Raw genomic sequence first — 18779 nt, 5'->3', positions numbered from 1 at the left:
CTCGCCAGAGCTTTATTTATGCTCCCTGGGCGCCTGGGATCCGGCTGCTCGGGAGCCGCTGGCTCTCCCTTTTCCTTTTCCGGGTGCAAGGCGACGGCAAAGTCTCTATGCAACTCAGCCCCGGCGCGCACTTTGCCAGGTATGTACCGCGGGCGAGGCGCATTCTGCGCGGAGGCAGATGCTGCTGCCGCCACCGTGGCGGCGGCTGCCAGCTCCGGGGCTCTATAACTGTCACGCTGCACCTGAGCTGAACTTGAGCAGAGAGTGAAGGGGCCATAGGGCGAACGCTCTTGGCTGGCTCAGAGGGTGACTGTGGACGTGGGCGAGAAGGAGCTCTAGACCGACGCCCCCCGCCGCGAGCCCGACCCTTCATCTCCATCTCTGCTAGCGCCTCGGGAGTAGAGGCGGCCAGCGGACTCCCAGGGACGCGGGACAGTGGCTGTGACCGCATCTCTGGAGCTACAACAACAGGTCGTCTTTTTTGAGACGCCTTTGGCGGGAAGGACTACTTCAGCGAAAGGGGAAGGTGAAAAGGTTCTTTCTTTTCAGAGACGACCACTGGGTGACTCCTGTTTTCCTCTCTACTTGCTCTATATATTGACCCCATATCAACCAGACTGTGTCAGGGGAGAGGGGAAGACACCTGTTTGAAGAAACTGCTGTCTCCGAAGGCACTTGAGTGCTTACATGTGCCAGGAGGGGCCCTGGTCCAACTGTTGGCAGAGATTTGTTTAGGTTCTATGGAGAGAGATTTTTAGGTCACTGCATTTTTTTGTTCTTAGTATTCCAAATGCTTGTCTGAGGGAAACTTGGCCTTCTGAGAACTGTGACTTCACCTGCACCTTGGAATAACAGTGTTCCTGTGAACAGTGTTCCCCAGTGTTTTGCTTGACTTGAAGAAGTGGGGCATTGTGTTACTTTCACTGTGTGACTTTGGGTGACAGTGATCACTGTTGTGACCCACACTTCCAGGCAACATGGCGGCTGGTGTTGCAGCATGGCTGCCCTTTGCCAGGGCAGCAGCCATTGGGTGGATGCCTGTTGCCTCCGGGCCTATGCCAGCTCCCCCAAGGCAGGAGAGAAAGAGGACTCAGGATGCTCTAATTGTGCTGAACGTGAGTGGCACCCGCTTCCAGACATGGCAGGACACCCTGGAACGGTACCCAGACACTCTCCTGGGCAGTTCTGAGAGAGACTTTTTCTACCACCCAGAGACCCAACAGTATTTCTTTGACCGTGACCCAGACATCTTCCGCCACATCCTCAATTTCTACCGCACAGGGAAGCTTCACTATCCACGCCATGAGTGCATCTCTGCTTATGATGAAGAATTGGCCTTCTTTGGCCTCATCCCAGAAATTATTGGCGACTGCTGTTATGAGGAGTACAAGGACCGCAGGCGGGAGAACGCAGAGCGCCTGCAGGATGATGCGGACACTGACAACACAGGAGAGAGTGCCCTGCCCACCATGACTGCTAGGCAGAGGGTGTGGCGGGCCTTTGAGAACCCTCACACCAGCACCATGGCCCTGGTGTTCTACTATGTGACTGGGTTCTTCATTGCCGTCTCAGTCATCGCAAATGTGGTGGAAACAGTTCCATGTGGGTCCAGCCCTGGCCACATAAAAGAACTGCCTTGCGGGGAGCGGTATGCAGTGGCCTTCTTCTGCTTGGACACCGCCTGTGTCATGATCTTCACTGTTGAGTACTTGCTCCGCCTAGCCGCCGCACCCAGCCGTTACCGTTTTGTGCGCAGTGTCATGAGTATCATCGATGTTGTGGCCATCCTGCCCTATTACATTGGGCTGGTCATGACAGACAATGAGGACGTCAGTGGAGCCTTTGTCACACTCCGAGTCTTTCGAGTCTTCAGGATCTTTAAATTTTCCCGCCACTCTCAAGGCCTGCGCATCCTGGGGTACACCCTGAAGAGCTGTGCGTCGGAATTGGGCTTCCTGCTCTTCTCTCTCACTATGGCTATCATCATCTTTGCTACGGTTATGTTTTACGCAGAGAAGGGGTCATCAGCAAGCAAGTTCACCAGCATCCCTGCGGCCTTCTGGTACACCATCGTCACCATGACAACACTGGGGTAGGTGCCATTGTAGGAAATGGGATGGAGATTGGACACGGGTGGGTTGATTGTGAATCTCTTAAGGCTTTTTGATGCTTTACAGTGCCTACAGTTTTCCCTTAACGGACTGATGAAAGCACTGAAGATTTGGAAAGACTCTTTGGATCTGTGAAATGGGTATGCCCAAAAGATAGAAAGTACCAGAGAGTTGCAGGCAAATATTAAGAATACCATAAAGTGCCAAGTATAGAATTAATAGACTAATTTATATGCAGATGGCATGTGTTTTCAACCTAAGACCCCTGCCTTATTTTACATAATTATAAAAATCGTAGATACGATTATCAGAATATTTTATGCTATATCGGTTGGATACCATGTTCATTTTCATTATTACTAGTAGGCTGTATATAGAATATTAGACCGAAAGTGGTCAACTATCTAAAATGTAATGTTTGAAAGTCTAGGTTTTCCCCACTCCCCTCATTTTTTAAAATAAGCATATGACTCTCATCTCTACAGTTTTCAGAAGCTATGGATCCCATCAGGCAAAGCGTCTATAGAGAGTCCATCAAATACACGTGGAAGGCAGACCAGTGTCCCTGAGATGAATGGTTATCATAGGCCAGCTGCTGTGTAGAATTCTGGGGTCTCACCTTCTCCTAGAATTCTTTCCTTCTTTCTTTCATATGGCGCATGAAGTTTTACCAACCAAAGGAATATATTCTGAGGCCATGGCTTCTGAAATGGACTTTTAAGGATAGAATTAAGATTGTTTAGATGTTATAAAGAAGAATTGTGAGAAATGATTACGAATATTACTCAAACTGCAGAAAAGCAGCAGCACTTGCCCTAGTAGAAGAACTAATAAAATAAATGGAAGGAACCAGCTACTTTTTTATTTGAATTCTTAGATAATCCTTGGAGAGATACCATTGCTCTTTCTTGAGCTCTGTGCTACCATTCTTGCCTAGGTTATCAGACTCAGAAGGATTTGGAAATGGTTACAAGAAAAAAGTTATTCCCAAGACTGTGTTTTAAGTTTTGTGTTTCTGTCTCATTTCTTTTAGTGGCATTGTGGTTAAAGTCAGTGTAATTTTATTGGACAGAGTGTGGTGAACAAAATTTCTCATGTTATATGGCCAGCCAGTGGAGTATATTTTATGAGATGAATGTTTGCCTGAGTTAATGAAGAAACTGTCTAAAGTAAAATATAGTATTTTGGATTTTGATGAAGTCTCAAGCATCTTTGAGGGGGTACTAAGACATGAATGAGTGAAATCTGCATCCTTTTGTTTTGATTTCCCTTTATTCTGTTGGACGTTTTGTGATAGATAGGAGAGGATGTGAAGGCATTACAAGTGCTTACCCTTTCTCAGAAAGAGTTATAGCTTCTTATTCTTTCTTTCTTTTGTCTCGTTTTGGTGTTATGTGGAATCATGAAAGGACAATCAGTGTGAACTGCTGTCATGATTTCGCATTTGAACTGTGCTAAAGAAGATCTATGTTAAAAAGAAAACAAAGGAGGAACTACTGAGAGGCAGTACAATTTAAAAATGTGGTGGTTGCAGGTTTTTCATGAGGTCTCAGCGAGTCATTTAATGTGGCATATTGTCTAAATGATTGAATGTAGGTATCATTACAAGGAATGGGGATGAGTTTCTAATTTTAAGGGTCTGAAAATTCCATTGTGGACTTGAGAAGTTAAGGTTAACATTTATTTCCAATTTTTACCTTATCTTGAAAAATATGCTTACAATATAGAAAAATAGGGATATGGTAGTATTGATGATGAGTTTTATTATATAAATTAGATGTTTTCCAGCATTCTCATGTGAATGAGTTTAGAAACTAAGTTGTGATACTTGAGCAGAATCTATGTCATTGATTCTCTGTCCTATTGTAGATAAGCAGATAGAAACATAACTACACATACTTTCTAGAGGATGGAAGCAGCATGGGATTGATTTTAAGATTTTTAAGTTTTACTGGAGTTGTAGATTTTATTGTTTAAGATAGTAAGCCAATTAATGACTCTGTTGGAAAACAATACTCAGGCTTTTAATATGTAGAAGCAGTCAAAATGAGAATATACGTGAATATTTAGTTAAAGCCTATGCTTTATGTAATACCACAACACTCTCCTAGGGAAATATCCTTATCTAAATGTGTTTGTATTTTAATTGCTTGGACAAATAGATTCTTAAATGACTTGCCTTTTTGGTGTTTTATTGTTAGTAGCCTTTTGGCTCTGTGTTTTTTAAGAATGGAAATGATGTAACACATCTGTCCCTGACTTGATCTTTTATGCTGCAACTTTAGAAGGTTAAGGATGAACTTTCTGGAAAATAAGCAGTAGTTTTAGCAGTTATCAAGCTGTATCTGTTAGGCATTCAATAATATTTTTAAACAAAGTTTCTAAGTTCTCATTATGTGGCTCTTATTTTTAATGAAGCTATATTAATTAATTGATGATATTACATGTGAAGGTGACATTCCACATGATGTTATCAGATGTCCACCTGATACATGTAACATTTTCATGTGCAAAAAAAAAAGTAATCAGGGCATTGCGACTCAGGTTTGATAGAATTCAATACTACTTTTGAGGTCACTGTAAACAATATCCATTTGGTTTAGGGTTTTAAGAACTTAGTCTGTCTGTCTTGGGATTATGGCATTTACATAATCATTTTTTGCTTCTTAAAACATCTGCTTTATCATAGCCTGTAACCTGACTATGCTAACTATGTGTATAATCTTCCGGTAAAATGTGTATAGTTTTAAGAATGTTCCTCTTGTATTAGTAAAAGTAGAAAACATTGAAAGCACACTTAAAAAATCAATACAAGTACATCAGAAGAAATCTCTGTTTTAATATTAAGACTGAGTGATCTTAGCCTCAGTGTTAAAGTTATAAGAAAAAGAGGAGAAGGCAAAGTAGCTTTATTGCAATGTTTCTAACAATGAATCATTTCTTCTTAGAATAGCATTATTTGAGACAAATTTATCATACATGTATGATCACATCTACCAAATAGGACATTTTTATAACTGTGTGCTATTGAAAAGATGACAGATAATGCCCCCCCCACTTTTTTAAGACAGGGTCTCACTATTCATCTCTGATTGTCTTGGAACTTACTAGGTATACCATGATAGTGTCAAAGGCATAGAGATGTGCCCTTAAGTACTGTCTTCTGACTACCTGTCACTGTGGAGTTAACATAGGTTTTGGGAAGGCTGAGAGGAAAAATGCTGCAACCTTGTTCATTTACAAACATCCCCTTGCCCCAGTCACTCTGAAAAACGTGTGGCATCACGTTCCTTGTGTTATCTTCTATACACAAATATTACTAATGTGTTGACCCGAAAATCTTTTAAGGTAAGTGGCAAACAGACTTATGCTCCATGTACCTTTCATTTTTTATTTCAGTATACTTTAGCATTTATATACGAGTCTTTACAGTGAATTTTTAGATGTTGACATGGACTTTTAAAGAAATACAGAGACATGAGATGTATATTTTTGGTCTTCAGCATCAAAAAAATCTTAAAAATATTTCACTGTAGTTTGCTGTTTAGTTTTGAAATATAATATGATTACATTTTAAAAATTATGTATTTTACCATACAAAATGCAAAACTTAAGTTTTCCCTTGACTTCCAGATGGAAATGTATGCAGGAAGGGGACACACTGATTTCCAGTGTCTCTGTTGAGTTCTTCCTTTCCCTTTGTTAGTTCCTCTTGAGACTAGTTAACTTTTAATACTTATTTTATTTTTATAGCTTAAGCACTTATGTTTGAGATGCCCTCTCTTATCTCTCTCTCCCTCTCTCTCTCTCTCTCCCTCTCTCCCTCTCTCACTCACACACTCACACACACACACACACACACACACACACTCTGTGTTTGTGTCTGCATCTGTGTGCATGCCTTCTTGTGGAGGTCAGAGGTTGATGCCAGCTGTCCTTTATGGACATTCCCTTTACTTTTTGAGACAAGGTTCCTTTGAATCTGGAGTTTGATGATTTATCTCCAGTTGATGTGCCAGTGAGTTCCAGGAATCTTGTGTCTACCTCCCCAGAACTGGGGTTATAAATGCTTCTACAAGGAGATGTTTTATATGAGTGCTGGGGTTCCAGTGGCCATGGTTGCATGATGAGCACTTTACTGAGTCTTTTATTTGGTTTTAAATGAGCTGAAGTTTACGTTTTCTTTGTTTCATTTTTCATGTTGCTGTAGTCTTGGCTAGCCTCTTACTTAACAGGCAGCTAGAGATCACCTCGAACTCCTGATGCTTTTGTCTCTGCCTCCCAAGTGCTGGGGTTATACACTTTGTGCCACCATACCTAGCTGTGAAGTTCGAGTTTTTCATTGCTTGGTCACTAAGTTCTTAGAGGGAAAAAGATGAGCTTTTAGTGAATGTCTTTCATTTTATACATATGAAAATGTTGTGGATTGTCCATAATTTACATGATGAAAATGTACAGGTAATTTTTGATATTTTATTTTGGTTTTTTTTTACATTGTATGTCTGAAAAAAATGTGTTGTAACAGTTATCTAGGGGTTGCTTGTAACGCTACAAAGAGGAGAATGAATAAGTAAGCAGGCTACTGATTTCATTAATAAAGATCATTCCCCAAGTTCTGAACTCTAACTCTTTGTTCATGTCTGTACCATCACCGGTGGCTCGCATATATTTTACTGCAGTCTCTGTGCAAATTTATCCAGCCCTCAGGTAGAGCATGAAAACACCCAAATCACTATCACACAACTGCTTACTCTCCTGCAGTGAACTTTCAGGCCTTTGGAGCAAACTAATTAATGCTACCTGGCCTGGTGCAAATGAAAATCAAGCAATTATGTTGTCTAAATTACCTTTAAAAAGTTGGTTTGTGAATTCCTGGAAATGCGCACCATAGGTTCTATTTCATTGGAAGACTAAGAAGGGTGAAGAGAACATTCACTGGTAAGAAGTATTGTCACGCTGTCGCAGCTATAATTCATTCCCTTTTTTTCCATGCTTCATACGCCTGAACACCACATGCGTGCCTGCACATGCGTGCATGTGTGCACATAACCATGCAAGTGCACACACACACACACACACACACACACACACACACACACACACACACACACACACACACCATTAGGTATCAGGATGTCCAGATATCCAGAAATAAGTTTAAGCTGCCTATAGGAGGATTTCTGAGATTAGATAGATGGGGTCATTACTCAGGAAATTGTAAAACTGGTTCCCATCTTCCCAAATGAGTTGTTTCCCTTAGCTCTGGCAGAAGGGACATGTGGCTGCCTGTGGCACCTGTGAGCATATCAGAGCCCATGCTGGCCTCCAGACTCCCTCAAGATCACAAGTGCTTGCTATATGTTTTAAAGTTCACACTGACGTCTAGTCCTTCTCACCTCCCCCACCCTAAAGTCACTGCAGCTCCAGGGCTTCACTCCCCTCTGCCACTCATCCTTCTTGAAGCCTGGCTACTCTCACTGTCTCTCTTTTACTCCTACTTGCTCTCATTCTCTCTCTGTGCTCGCGGTATCTTGCTATTTCACTATATCTGTATTTACTATCCTTTCCTACTTTCCTGCATTCTTAATTGACCTCCTCCTTCAGTCTACTTATTTCCTTCTGTGCTCTGAATTCTTACATATGCCTCTGAGTCTCTCTCTCTCGCTCTCTCTCTCTCTCTCTCTCTCTCTCTCTCTCTCTCTCTCTGTGATATCTACAATAAAAACATTCCCTAATAATTGAATGGTCATGTTGGCAGTTTCTTTACTGTGCTTCCTTACAAACATACCTCTGTGTGTGTGTGTGTGTGTGTGTGTGTGTGTGTGTGTGTGTGTGCATAGATGAAGGAGGGGATGGAGGAAAGGGAAAGAGTGAGGGAAAGAAGCAGAGAGGTAAACAGAGAGAAGAGAGAAGACACGCGAGAAGGAGGAAGATTCAGTTGTCCCAGTCAGTAACTTTAGAAGCTTGATCTGATGTAGTGGGATATTGTCTTAACACTCGAGCATTGGGAATGATCCCAGGAGTGGAGCACCATCCCTTCATTTTTGTGTACATTTGCAAGGCTCTTTAATTCAGAAGTGTCCATCTGACTGTTTAGTTTCCCCTTCTGAGAGCCAGCCTTTACACTGACCTTCATTAAACCTTCTCAGCCTCCCCTGCCTGCATCATCTCTATTTGCAATTACACTTGAACTTAGTAAGTGCCGTTTTATATACATCATCTGCTTTTACTTCTTTCTTTGCTAACTAGGTTCAATAGCTTTTGAGATGTGAGTAAGGAGCGATTTTTCTCCACCACTGCTCAAATGTAGAAAATAATCCTTGCTAATATGTTGTCGCGAGGACTGAGATGATACCCTTATCCCACAGAGAGATCCTTAAATATGGAGCAGTTCTTCTCAATAGGCAAGAATATACCTATCGAAGTCAAACCTGTACTTTGCTTTAAATTTATTGTTCGAGATTTGTTCTTCGAATGTAACACAACCCTCCCTCCCTCTCTCCCTTCTTTCTCTTCCTTCCTGTCTTCTTTTCCTTCCTTCCTTTCTCTTTCTCCCTCCCCAGCCCACCTGCCTTTCTTCTTCTCATTATTATCATCATTATTTTATTGTGAATTACTAAGAAACATCTCCAGTTTATCATCTATAACTATATTTTCTGCAAAGATCCGAGTTAATAGTTGCCTCTGGCTGTTTCTTTAATCTGCCTCCTCTGCTGAAGAATGCCTACATTGCAGATGCCCCTGGAGAACAGCAGGGTACAAGTCTGTAAGGCAATCAGCAACTCGCTGCCTTTTCTTTTAAGCCCAGTTCCAATCTGAATGGAAGCAGTTGAAGGAACCCATGTAGTAAAAGTATCTTGATGACTCTTTGCACTACAAGGTATTTTATGCCTTTCCTATTAGCACAGAGTGACAAGATGTTGTTTTGTTTTTGTTTTCTTTTGCATCCAGGTTTATTGATGTGCATACAAATCGTGGACTGTTGCCTGCAGGGGATGTACACTTTAAATGCAGTTACTCTCAAAGTTCAGAGGTCCTGTGACCTGGTCAAAACACCTGTTTAACAAAACAAACAAACAAACAAACAAAAACTACTTTCGAAAGGCTTGGATGCATTTGAAAATAATAAATGAGCACACAAAATTTTGTGGGTTTTGGAATGGGGATGGATGTTGGAGGAGATGGGGTGGGAGAATTGATCAAAATGCAATATATATAAAATTGTCAAAGAATTATTTAAAATCTTTTCAAATCTTAAATAGTTCGCAGTTGTAAATTCAAATACAGATACATATGCTCATTTGGTACAATCAGCTTTGCCTTGGAAATTTTGAGAAGTCTGTTATGTAAAGAAAAATCTGAATCACATAAAGTGGAGGGGAGTAGGGAATGAGTTACCAGAAGTTAATAAAGACAAAAAAATAACATTGAGAGAGTAGTATGAAAGTTGAAATAATGTCAGATAGGATGGGAAGGCTTTGTTCTAAAACAGAATTGCCCCCTCCAGTAAAGTGGTTCTAATTCTAATATTCTTCTCATTTTCTTCCATTTGGGGAGGGTCAGCTTTTGGAAAGTAAGAGTAATACCAGTACCATACACTCTTAGGAAATGAAAATGTGGCCCACAGACTTCAACTTAATTAGCAAGTCTATTAAACCCTTATTAGCCATCATTGACTATAGCGGTAAACTTAGCATTGGGAAGACACATGTAGAACTAGCTTTGTGGGAGAGACAGAAAATAAACACATAGATACATAATGTAACTGCAGTTTGTGATGACTTCTGTGAAGGCAATAAATTGTGTTGAGACGTCTGCTGTATTGCAGAGGGCTAGATAAAGTCTATTCAAGAGGGATGAGCTTGATCAGAAGACCATTGCCAGGGACAGAATGAAAGAGAGACTGATGGAATGATACTTTAGAGTGAGGCAGAAAAGGAGTAGAGTTAGAAGCATCCCTTATTCACAGTGCTTCAGCCTAGAAGAATTTCAGAGTCCTGCAGGTTTTGAAATTTGCAAATGTATAATGAATTGTCTTGGCTATGCAACCCGAGTCTAAGCAAGAAACTCATTTACATTATATACATTTTATACCCAGAGTCTGAAAATAATTTCACACAATAGTTTTAGTTTACTTGTGCTTTTACTGGGATGTGGTACCTGAGGGTTAGATGTAGATTTTTCCATTTAAAATGTTATGGTGACACAAAAAGAAATATACATTTGGTGGCACTTTGACTTTCATTTCCAGACTGGGAAGGCTGAACCTGTACAGAACTCTCACAGTGAAGGAGTTTGGTTTGTTCTGTCTGTTGCTATTGTAATTGAATCAAGTGGAGTGCAGGACTCAGCAGCAAATGGGTTGTGAAGTGTGTGGGAGGAGATGATACAGGACATTGGAGACCACTGTGAAGACTTCTGGCTTCTACCAGCTTCAGCTGCTGGATTTGGCATTGTAAGATATTGTGAAGCAGCAAAAAAAAAAAAAAAAAAAAAAAAAAAGCAGAGGAGGGGAGCAGAACCTCTTTATTTCTGCCTTATAGGGTTCCATCTGAAGTTTCTCCTTGTTAGTCTTTACACTGACCTCTACAAAACCTTCTAACTTCCCATCATCTCTAGTAAAGAATTCACTTGTTGTGGACACTTGTCATGCCACATATAGCTTGGGTTTTAACTTTTTCCTTTCTAAGTTGAGAGGCCTTTGTGGTTACAGTGTGTGCCTTTGGGGCTATGGTTTTCCTGGTCCACTGGGGACCTCAAGAAAAGGTCTGTGTTAGTAAGGTGCAGGTCATGGAGTAGGACGATGTTTGCACATCAGGGAGGGAGGCCGGGCACAGTGTTCATGGCAAGATGAGCAGTCGTGGGTGAACCCACGACAAGAGTGAGTGAAAGTATAGAGAGAGGGAGACGTTAAAGGAAGGGGATCGTGGAATTGCTGCTGTTAAAATGAACACAAGTTATGCAATGCTTTGTAATTCTAGTTTAAAATTAACCTCTTCAATGGTGTACAGATTCCAGTCCTTAGATTGGTTGTATTCCCTCGGTTTACAGTTATAGCCAGTTATTTACAAGGTTCTTTAAAACTGGAGTCACTTGCAAGATATTGTTACATTGCTCCTAGCTGAGAAAAAGATTACTTAAATTGAAAAGTTGAATTCCACATTTTAGCTTAAAAGAAAGAGTCAGTGTTCAATAGATATGAAACTTTTTCAGAGATGACAGGATAATTTAAAATTTTTAAATATGGATTTGAAGATTAGCAGCTGTCTATTCTAATATTAGTGCTTGAGAATATCACACTGATCGTGAATTCTATTTAAAGGATTTCAGACACCTTTTCTCACTTTGCAGTATGTACATATATATATATATATATATATATATATCCTTTCTAGGTGTTCTGTTACTTTTGTGAACTTGGAAGAGAAAGTGGCTCACATGTCTTGAAACCTGTGAATATTCCCATATGATACATATTTTTTAGTAGAACCAGATTGGGACCATTCAAGGAACAGGTGTATAGTAAAAATATACAGAGATAGTGCTTTGATAAGAACCACAATGCTGGGGAATTAAGCATAATCATGAATAGATAATTGGAGACACTTGTGTTTAGGAGAATGATAATTGATTTAACACCATAAAGTGTATATAAGAGAATTAACATCATAGTGTTCATTAATGAATTAACATAATCAGATATGTACCCACATATCAACAACACAGAAAGCATACATTTACATATGCTTGAAACTAAAGGAATGGCCTGTGCAATCTCACCATGACCTGGTGTTACCAATAAAGAGCATCCTCCTTCTCTCCACATAATGCTGTCCTACTCAAACACTCCTCAGGGCTACTGCTGAGGAAATCTAAGATTTGCAAAGGCTGCTACATGGGGATTTTCTTGATATTGCCTAATCTTTGCAAGTGATGAACTTGGGCTGACCTACACGTTCATAATTACCCTCCTTACACTTTTCACAGCAAGTCATTGTTTCCTTCCCACATCTTACATAAAATAACTCTATCTGACCCTATTCTAGTTTAATGCATTTTGCAAAATACATTACGCATAGAGCTTTAGCTAATACTTGAGAATTTATAAAGATGTTTTCATTTTTACCAAATGTGGTAGTTTTGGACTGAAAAGCACTCAGAAGTATTATGGTCCTAAATCAGGCCTATCCAGTAAGGTGTACCAACATTTTAAGGAGCCATAAAAGAAGATGCCCAATGAATTGCTACGATTGTCTTGTTTTTCTCCTTCAGCCAAAAGGCATTAAAATCATAGCGTTAAAGTTTGCAGAAAACTTTAGGAATTGCTCCATAAAACTTCCTAATTTGTATTTGTATGAAAGTAAAATGTGTTGATGGAATTTATACAAAATCACAGAGTTAATTAGTAAAGAACCTGAATTTAGATTTGAAGGAATTTTTTTGAAGCGTAATAATCTTTAGAGTATAATTCCCTGGAAGGCTTCCTGTATTTCTCTCTGATAATTCCTCTTTTATATTGATTTTTAATCTAGTAAGAAACTAAATGGGCAGTTCAGCTAAGCAAATTCTTATAGAAAACCTCTTTTGTCGTTCCTTCTGAGTAGTCTGCTAACCATGGAATCTTGTTAACCTGAAGGAAACTTACTGACAAAATAAAAATTTCAATCCCAAATTTTACCAAAAATATCTAAAATTATGACTGAGTGGATCATAGTATTAACAATATTGAAATAAGTGCTGTAATTCAGTGTAAAGTATTTTATTTGATCAATTTTGGACTAAATAATTTAACTGGAAATTTAAAAGTTGAAATATTTGAAAAGTTCATAATTTCCTTGAATAATTGCATTATGCATAATTTATTAGTTGTAAAAGGAACTTGAAAGATTTCTGAAAGCAAACATTTTAACATGTATTTTGAGATGTTTGAGTTATTCAAGCACTATGCTTGTACTTTAAAATAATGTACAAATGATCATTTGAATTTAATTCCAGTGACTTTGAAGGGAAAACACTTCAGTTGTCTTCAGATTGTAAAATGTATGTTGGGGACATTGGTAGTAAGTGGAAACTTATAACATTTTCAGGTAGATGTCCAAGATGAAGTGAACTTGATAACTTATAAGGGAGCAATTTAAATGTCAATAAAATGCTTTATCAATTTATTTATTTATTTTACATACCAACCACAGTTTCCCCTCCCTCTTCTTGTCCCATTCCCTCCCCCTACCTCTCTTCTACCCTGCCTCCCATCCCTTCCTCTCTCTCCATTCAGAAGACAGTGAATGGAGAGTCAAGGAAGCATGCCGTATCAAATTAAGGTAGGACCAAGAGCACCCCCCTTGCATCAAGGTTGGGGAAGACATCCCACTAAAGGGAATAGGTACCAAAGACCAGGTCATGTGTCATGGACAGGTTCTTGTCTCACTGCTAAGTGCCCCACAAAAGACCAACCTACACACTGTCACCCAGATGCAGATGGCCTAGGTGGATTCCATGCTGGTTCCCTAGCTGTCCATGTAGAGTCCATGAGCTTTCACAATCTCTGTGGGTTTTGCTGTCATGATCTTCACCCCTCTTGTTCATGTAATACCTCTTCCCTCTCATCAACTGGACTCCAGGAGCTGGGTCCAGTGCTTGGCTGTGGATCTCTGCATCTGCTTCCATCAGCTATTAGATGAAGACTCTAGGATGACAATTAGGGTAGTCACCAACCTGATTACAGGGGAAGGCCACTTCAAGCATCCTCTCCATTACTGCTAGGAGTCTTAGCTTGGGTCATCCTTTTGGATTCCTGTGAATTTCCATAGCACCCTAACCCCATAATGGTTCCCGCTATCAAGATATGTCTTTCATTATTCTCCCCCTCACTAAAGTGAATTTTTAAAACTTAGCTTTTGGTTATTAAGAATTTGAGGTAAAGAAGCCTGGCTTTGGTTGACTCCGGGTGCACACCTTTAAGTAGCTATTATTCGTTTATATAACTCCTGTCACTCATCTATGCATGGTCCTCTTTATCACTTTGTCTCTCTGTTAAATTTAGTAGTTCTAAGGATGAAATAAGACAATACAAGCTCTTTATTTTATCTTAGCCTACATCTAACCACACACCACCTTTTCCTTCACATTTTGTTGCATCCCTTTCTCTCACCTCTCAGGATAAGTATCAGCTTGTATTTTGTATTTCTCTCCCCTCCCCTCTCTGAGTTTTCAAGACAGAGTTTCTTCTGTAACAGCCCTGGCTGTCCTGGAACTCCCTCTGTACACCAGGCTAGCCTTGAACTCAGAGATCCACCTGCCTCTGCCTCCCAAGTGCTGGGATTCAAGGTGTGCAGCAGCACCACACATCTGTTTCATTGAAATCGGAAATGTAAGTGAATTTGTTGAATTTATGAGTGAATAAAATGTTGATGCAGTCTTTGTGGTCCTTTATAGCTTATATTTGTTTTTTAATATGCATATATGTTTATATATGTGTGTATGTATGTATGTATGTATATGTCATTCTTTTATGTGTATATGCTATAATTTTTTCAAGTATTCTGGTGATACTTGAACATAGGTTAGTATTTGACAACTGTTGACATGTACATACCTTTGCCTTTGTATATTCCACAGAATGAAATCTCTGGGACATATGCTTGAGATTTGTGTATTGAAGAACAACGCCTACTTTCCTCTAGTTGCTAAATCATTTCATACCTTGTGCAGCAGTCCATTTTATGAAGCAGGAAGTTAAGACGAACAGTGTTATTCTGGTGTCACTTCTACTCTGGCCTTTCTGAAACAGAGACGTGGTTTGGTATCATAACCTGCATTTATCCTCCTCTGTTGTAGCCAGGTACTTTCTAAGGACAGCCCCATGAAAACATCGTAAACTTGAAACTTTCTCACTAGGATCTACTTTAGTTATTGCTTTGAAACTAAGAAAGAGGATTTGATTATTTAAGTTGACATTCAGCTAATTTTCTGATAAATTCAGGATTTTATAGAATGTCACATGTAACCCATAAAGATAAACAATGAAGAAAATTCTTAATCCTTTTCATTCGTATTGATTTCTTTATCAGAATGTTGGTGTACTTAGAAAAATTATGGTAATTTTAAGACATCTTATATGAACTTAGAAGATGAACCAACACTGTGAAAGGGGATATGAGAAAAAATATTAAAACAAATTATTTCTATTTCAGGAAATTCTAACCATTGGCATTAAAGTGAATATTACTTCTAATCCTTCTCGAGTAGCCTTGTGAGTTTCTATGTTTGCATCAAAAGGCAGTTTTAATGAAAAGCGTAATTAAATTGGAGTTCATACATGTTGATCAACTGTCTTTCTTATGTATGTTTCCGCCTTTGGCTTAAAAAAATCATAGATTTGATATAAAATGCCAGATGATAGCACAGTACATACTCCAATAAAAGTCAAGAGGTATAATTTGAAAGTGGCTACCAGGTCTTCATCAGGAAGCAGTCAGTTTATTAAGAGTTGGTAGTATTCTAAACGCTGATACATGATGTGTGCATTGATCTTGTAAATAACTTCATTACTTTTATGCAAAATTCAGCAACATTTGTATTCACATAAATTAGAGCTACTGTTACTTTATTTAAAATGAAGAAGGCTCCAAGTACAGCAGCAAATGTTCGCAATGGTTTTTAAATCTAAACTGCATAAATTAAGAAACAATTTGACAGATCACTTATTTTCTTGTCGCCTATGTCTCATTGTTTCTTAAAGTCCAGTGCCCAATATCTAGACTGGTGCATGTTACCCTAAATGTTACCAAAATATATAGGCATGCCTGTTATATGCACTCCGACAGACACTTAGGGAACATAAACATAACTAAAAATGTATAAATATAAAAATAGTATTGGTCACATGTTCATGTATTGACGTGTACATCAGCTTTCTATTTGAGAATAAATGTGTGAACCACTGAGGATAAAATATTTAGGATCTGGGCATGTAGGTGGTAGGAAAAATAAATTTTGCTCATGTAATTGTGTGATTATATGTAATGGATTTGTATGTACATTTAAAATCATTAGCTTATAGATTTTAAGGTAACTTGCAATAAATACTTATATAGTATACACGTTACTAAACTTCTGCTAAAGAACATTTCCTTTTGCTATTCAGTTATTTTTACTTGTATTCCTTTGTATCCATTTTTTTTTAGATTCTCTTTCAAATTATAACTGTCTTCCTCTACAAACCCTTCAAATATTCACCTAAAATAAGTTAACTAACAGAATAGCAGATTAGGGATTGTAAGCACAGAAAAGGTGATACTTAAATACTGACAATCCCACCCCCAGTGTTGTGTGAGCATATGCATGCTCCATGGTGAGTTTGTGTGTGTCGGGGATAAATTTCTGGCGCCATGCAGATTTACTTCAGGTCAATTAGCAGCAGGTGTGCATACCCACATTCATCTCAGCAGCCTTTTTGAAGACAATTTTAGAAGACGAAGGTCAAGATAAATTTGGCCCATGGGTCACTTGCCAGCACAATGAACTGCCTCTGCACCGGTACTTTTATAGGATACTGAGACACATTTCTGTTAATGAGTGTTTTATTGTGAATCATGATGGAGGAAGGTGTGATGCCTCAGCACATGGTTACAGTGTGTCATGGTGAAACCATGGCAGGTAGCATTTCTGTCTTTTTAGGTATTTAAAAAGTGCCTGGTTAATACATAATTGTGTCTATTTTGGGGGTTTGGTGTGATATTCAGGAAATATACACAGCAGGTACTGATTAACTCCATAGCTCAGCTTTCAATCTTCTTACAATTTGTATTTATAACCTTACTTACTATACTTACTCAAAAATATATAACAATTATTGGAGATTATAGTCTTCTGTTGAATGTTATAATTTGTTTATTCTGTGAGATAAGAGTGTTTCTTTTGCTTTCATCATCCCTCCATCATACCCGTTCTGTCTTTAGGCAAAACTATTCCACATTGAAAGCAACATTTTTAGCATCCATGTATGAGAGTGTACAAATAGTCTATGCTTTTTACATGTGACTTAGTTTACTTAACAGGATGTGCTCAAACTCCAAACATTTTGCTGCACATTACACGATAATGTGTTTGCTTGTTTTTTTTTAATGGATGAGTAGTATTCCACTGTCTGTATACACACCACCTCTTCTTTAGCCATTAGTATCTTGCTTGATTCTGTATCCAACCAATCACCAATATTCTAACAGTAAACATGGATACAAATGTACCTTTTCTTGATATGCTGCTCCCCTTGGATACATGTGATAGAAGCAAGATTGATAGGATATAGTGGGTCTCCATTTAGCTTTTCAGAAGCCCCTGTTATGGTGGTGTCTGCCATCCCAGCACCAGTTCCTTTTTTGAATTTCTCCATCATTTTTTCAATTCTTTTGTCAGATGGCTAGCTTAAAGTTGTTTTTCTCATGTATTCAAATACAGTAAGTAATCCCTTTCCTTTACTTCCGTTGTACAAAACCTTTTAATTTGACAGAATATCATTTGCCCTTTTATTTTAACTTTGATACTTGTGATTTTGGGGTCTCATATTAAAAAGGGACATATTTATTTCTACTCTGTGTGGGAATTGTCCCTTAATTGATTTCAGGGTTTCAGATTTTGTATTTGAGACTTGTGCCATTTTAGGTTGAATTTTGTAGTAGTTGAGAAATACTTGCTTCTGTTTTTGATCATATATACATATATATATATCTTTCATAAAGCAAAATAATAGTTTTGTAGGAATCTAGCAGTGCTTTAATAGGAAATTCAAGTAGGTTAATTGAAACCTCTAACCTCTATATCATCATGAGAACAAACATAGACGGGGTAAGCAGTCTGGAGTGGTACTTAACAGTGTAGACAGAGATCTTAGGAATTTGAATCACTTAATATATTCAATGAAACTACAGGCTCCCAGAGTTTGCTTCAGACACTTCATATGATCTTCAGAGATAGAAACCATCACCTTAGCATTTTCTGTTCTCGGGTCATGTTTTGAGACCCAGTAGTCTGCGAGACAAGAGATAATAGTATTTCAAGGATGAAAGCACCCATCATGGAGGTCTGGAAAGCTACATCTTTTGGCACTTGGGCATTGTCAGCTTTTAAAGTTACTCATGTCCTAGTACTGTCAGTAATAGGTAGGCTGAGCTTTCCTGTAGAGGATAATGGAGCATGCATGCATAATAAAGATAAGGACCTCACATTAACCTGGATCTCCTACTCCTAAGCTCTTCCCAAGAAGAGCTTAGAAAGCAGAAACACAAAAGCAGTGGCTAATGCAAACTGCACAATATTAGCATTTTCTTTGAGGAGTTTTTCTTCTTTATCATTATATTCTATATAAACAGAAAGTTGTTTTTAAAGGATTTACTTTCCCTAAATGAGTGAATTTTAATCACATAGAGGGAAATTCAACTGTGTATCACTTGGTGGATTTTTACATAATAAATGAATATAATGGACAAAGATTGTTGTTGTTAATGTTTTAATTTCAGATGGGATGTTACTTAGCCAGGGTGGGACTAGAAGGCATACACCATACAATAGAGTGTATGCTGGCCTCAACTTGCAAACCTTCTTCCATCTTCAAATGTAAGGATTATAGGTCTGAGATAGCCTATCTTTAAGGAATGTCTTATCTAAATA

The 18779-nt window shown here is 38.7% G+C and overlaps 1 protein-coding gene across 1 annotated transcript in view; it reads left to right on the top strand.

The window, feature by feature from the left end:
* The first annotated feature begins 12 nt into the window (after nt 1–12).
* The window catches only part of Kcnd2 (potassium voltage-gated channel subfamily D member 2), a 494960-nt gene continuing 476193 nt past the window's right edge, over nt 13–18779 (top strand). The window contains exon 1 of the mRNA XM_005078043.4: nt 13–2092. Within this exon, the coding sequence (XP_005078100.1) occupies nt 978–2092 (1115 nt within the window). The 5' untranslated portion in view covers nt 13–977. The remainder of the gene's footprint in view (nt 2093–18779) is intronic.

Source organism: Mesocricetus auratus, unplaced genomic scaffold, assembly GCF_017639785.1.
Source record: "Mesocricetus auratus isolate SY011 unplaced genomic scaffold, BCM_Maur_2.0 Super-Scaffold_100019, whole genome shotgun sequence".
Taxonomy (NCBI): domain Eukaryota; kingdom Metazoa; phylum Chordata; class Mammalia; order Rodentia; family Cricetidae; genus Mesocricetus; species Mesocricetus auratus.
The sequence above is the reverse complement of the archived record's forward strand: the minus strand, read 5'-3'. Positions and strand labels throughout refer to the sequence as shown.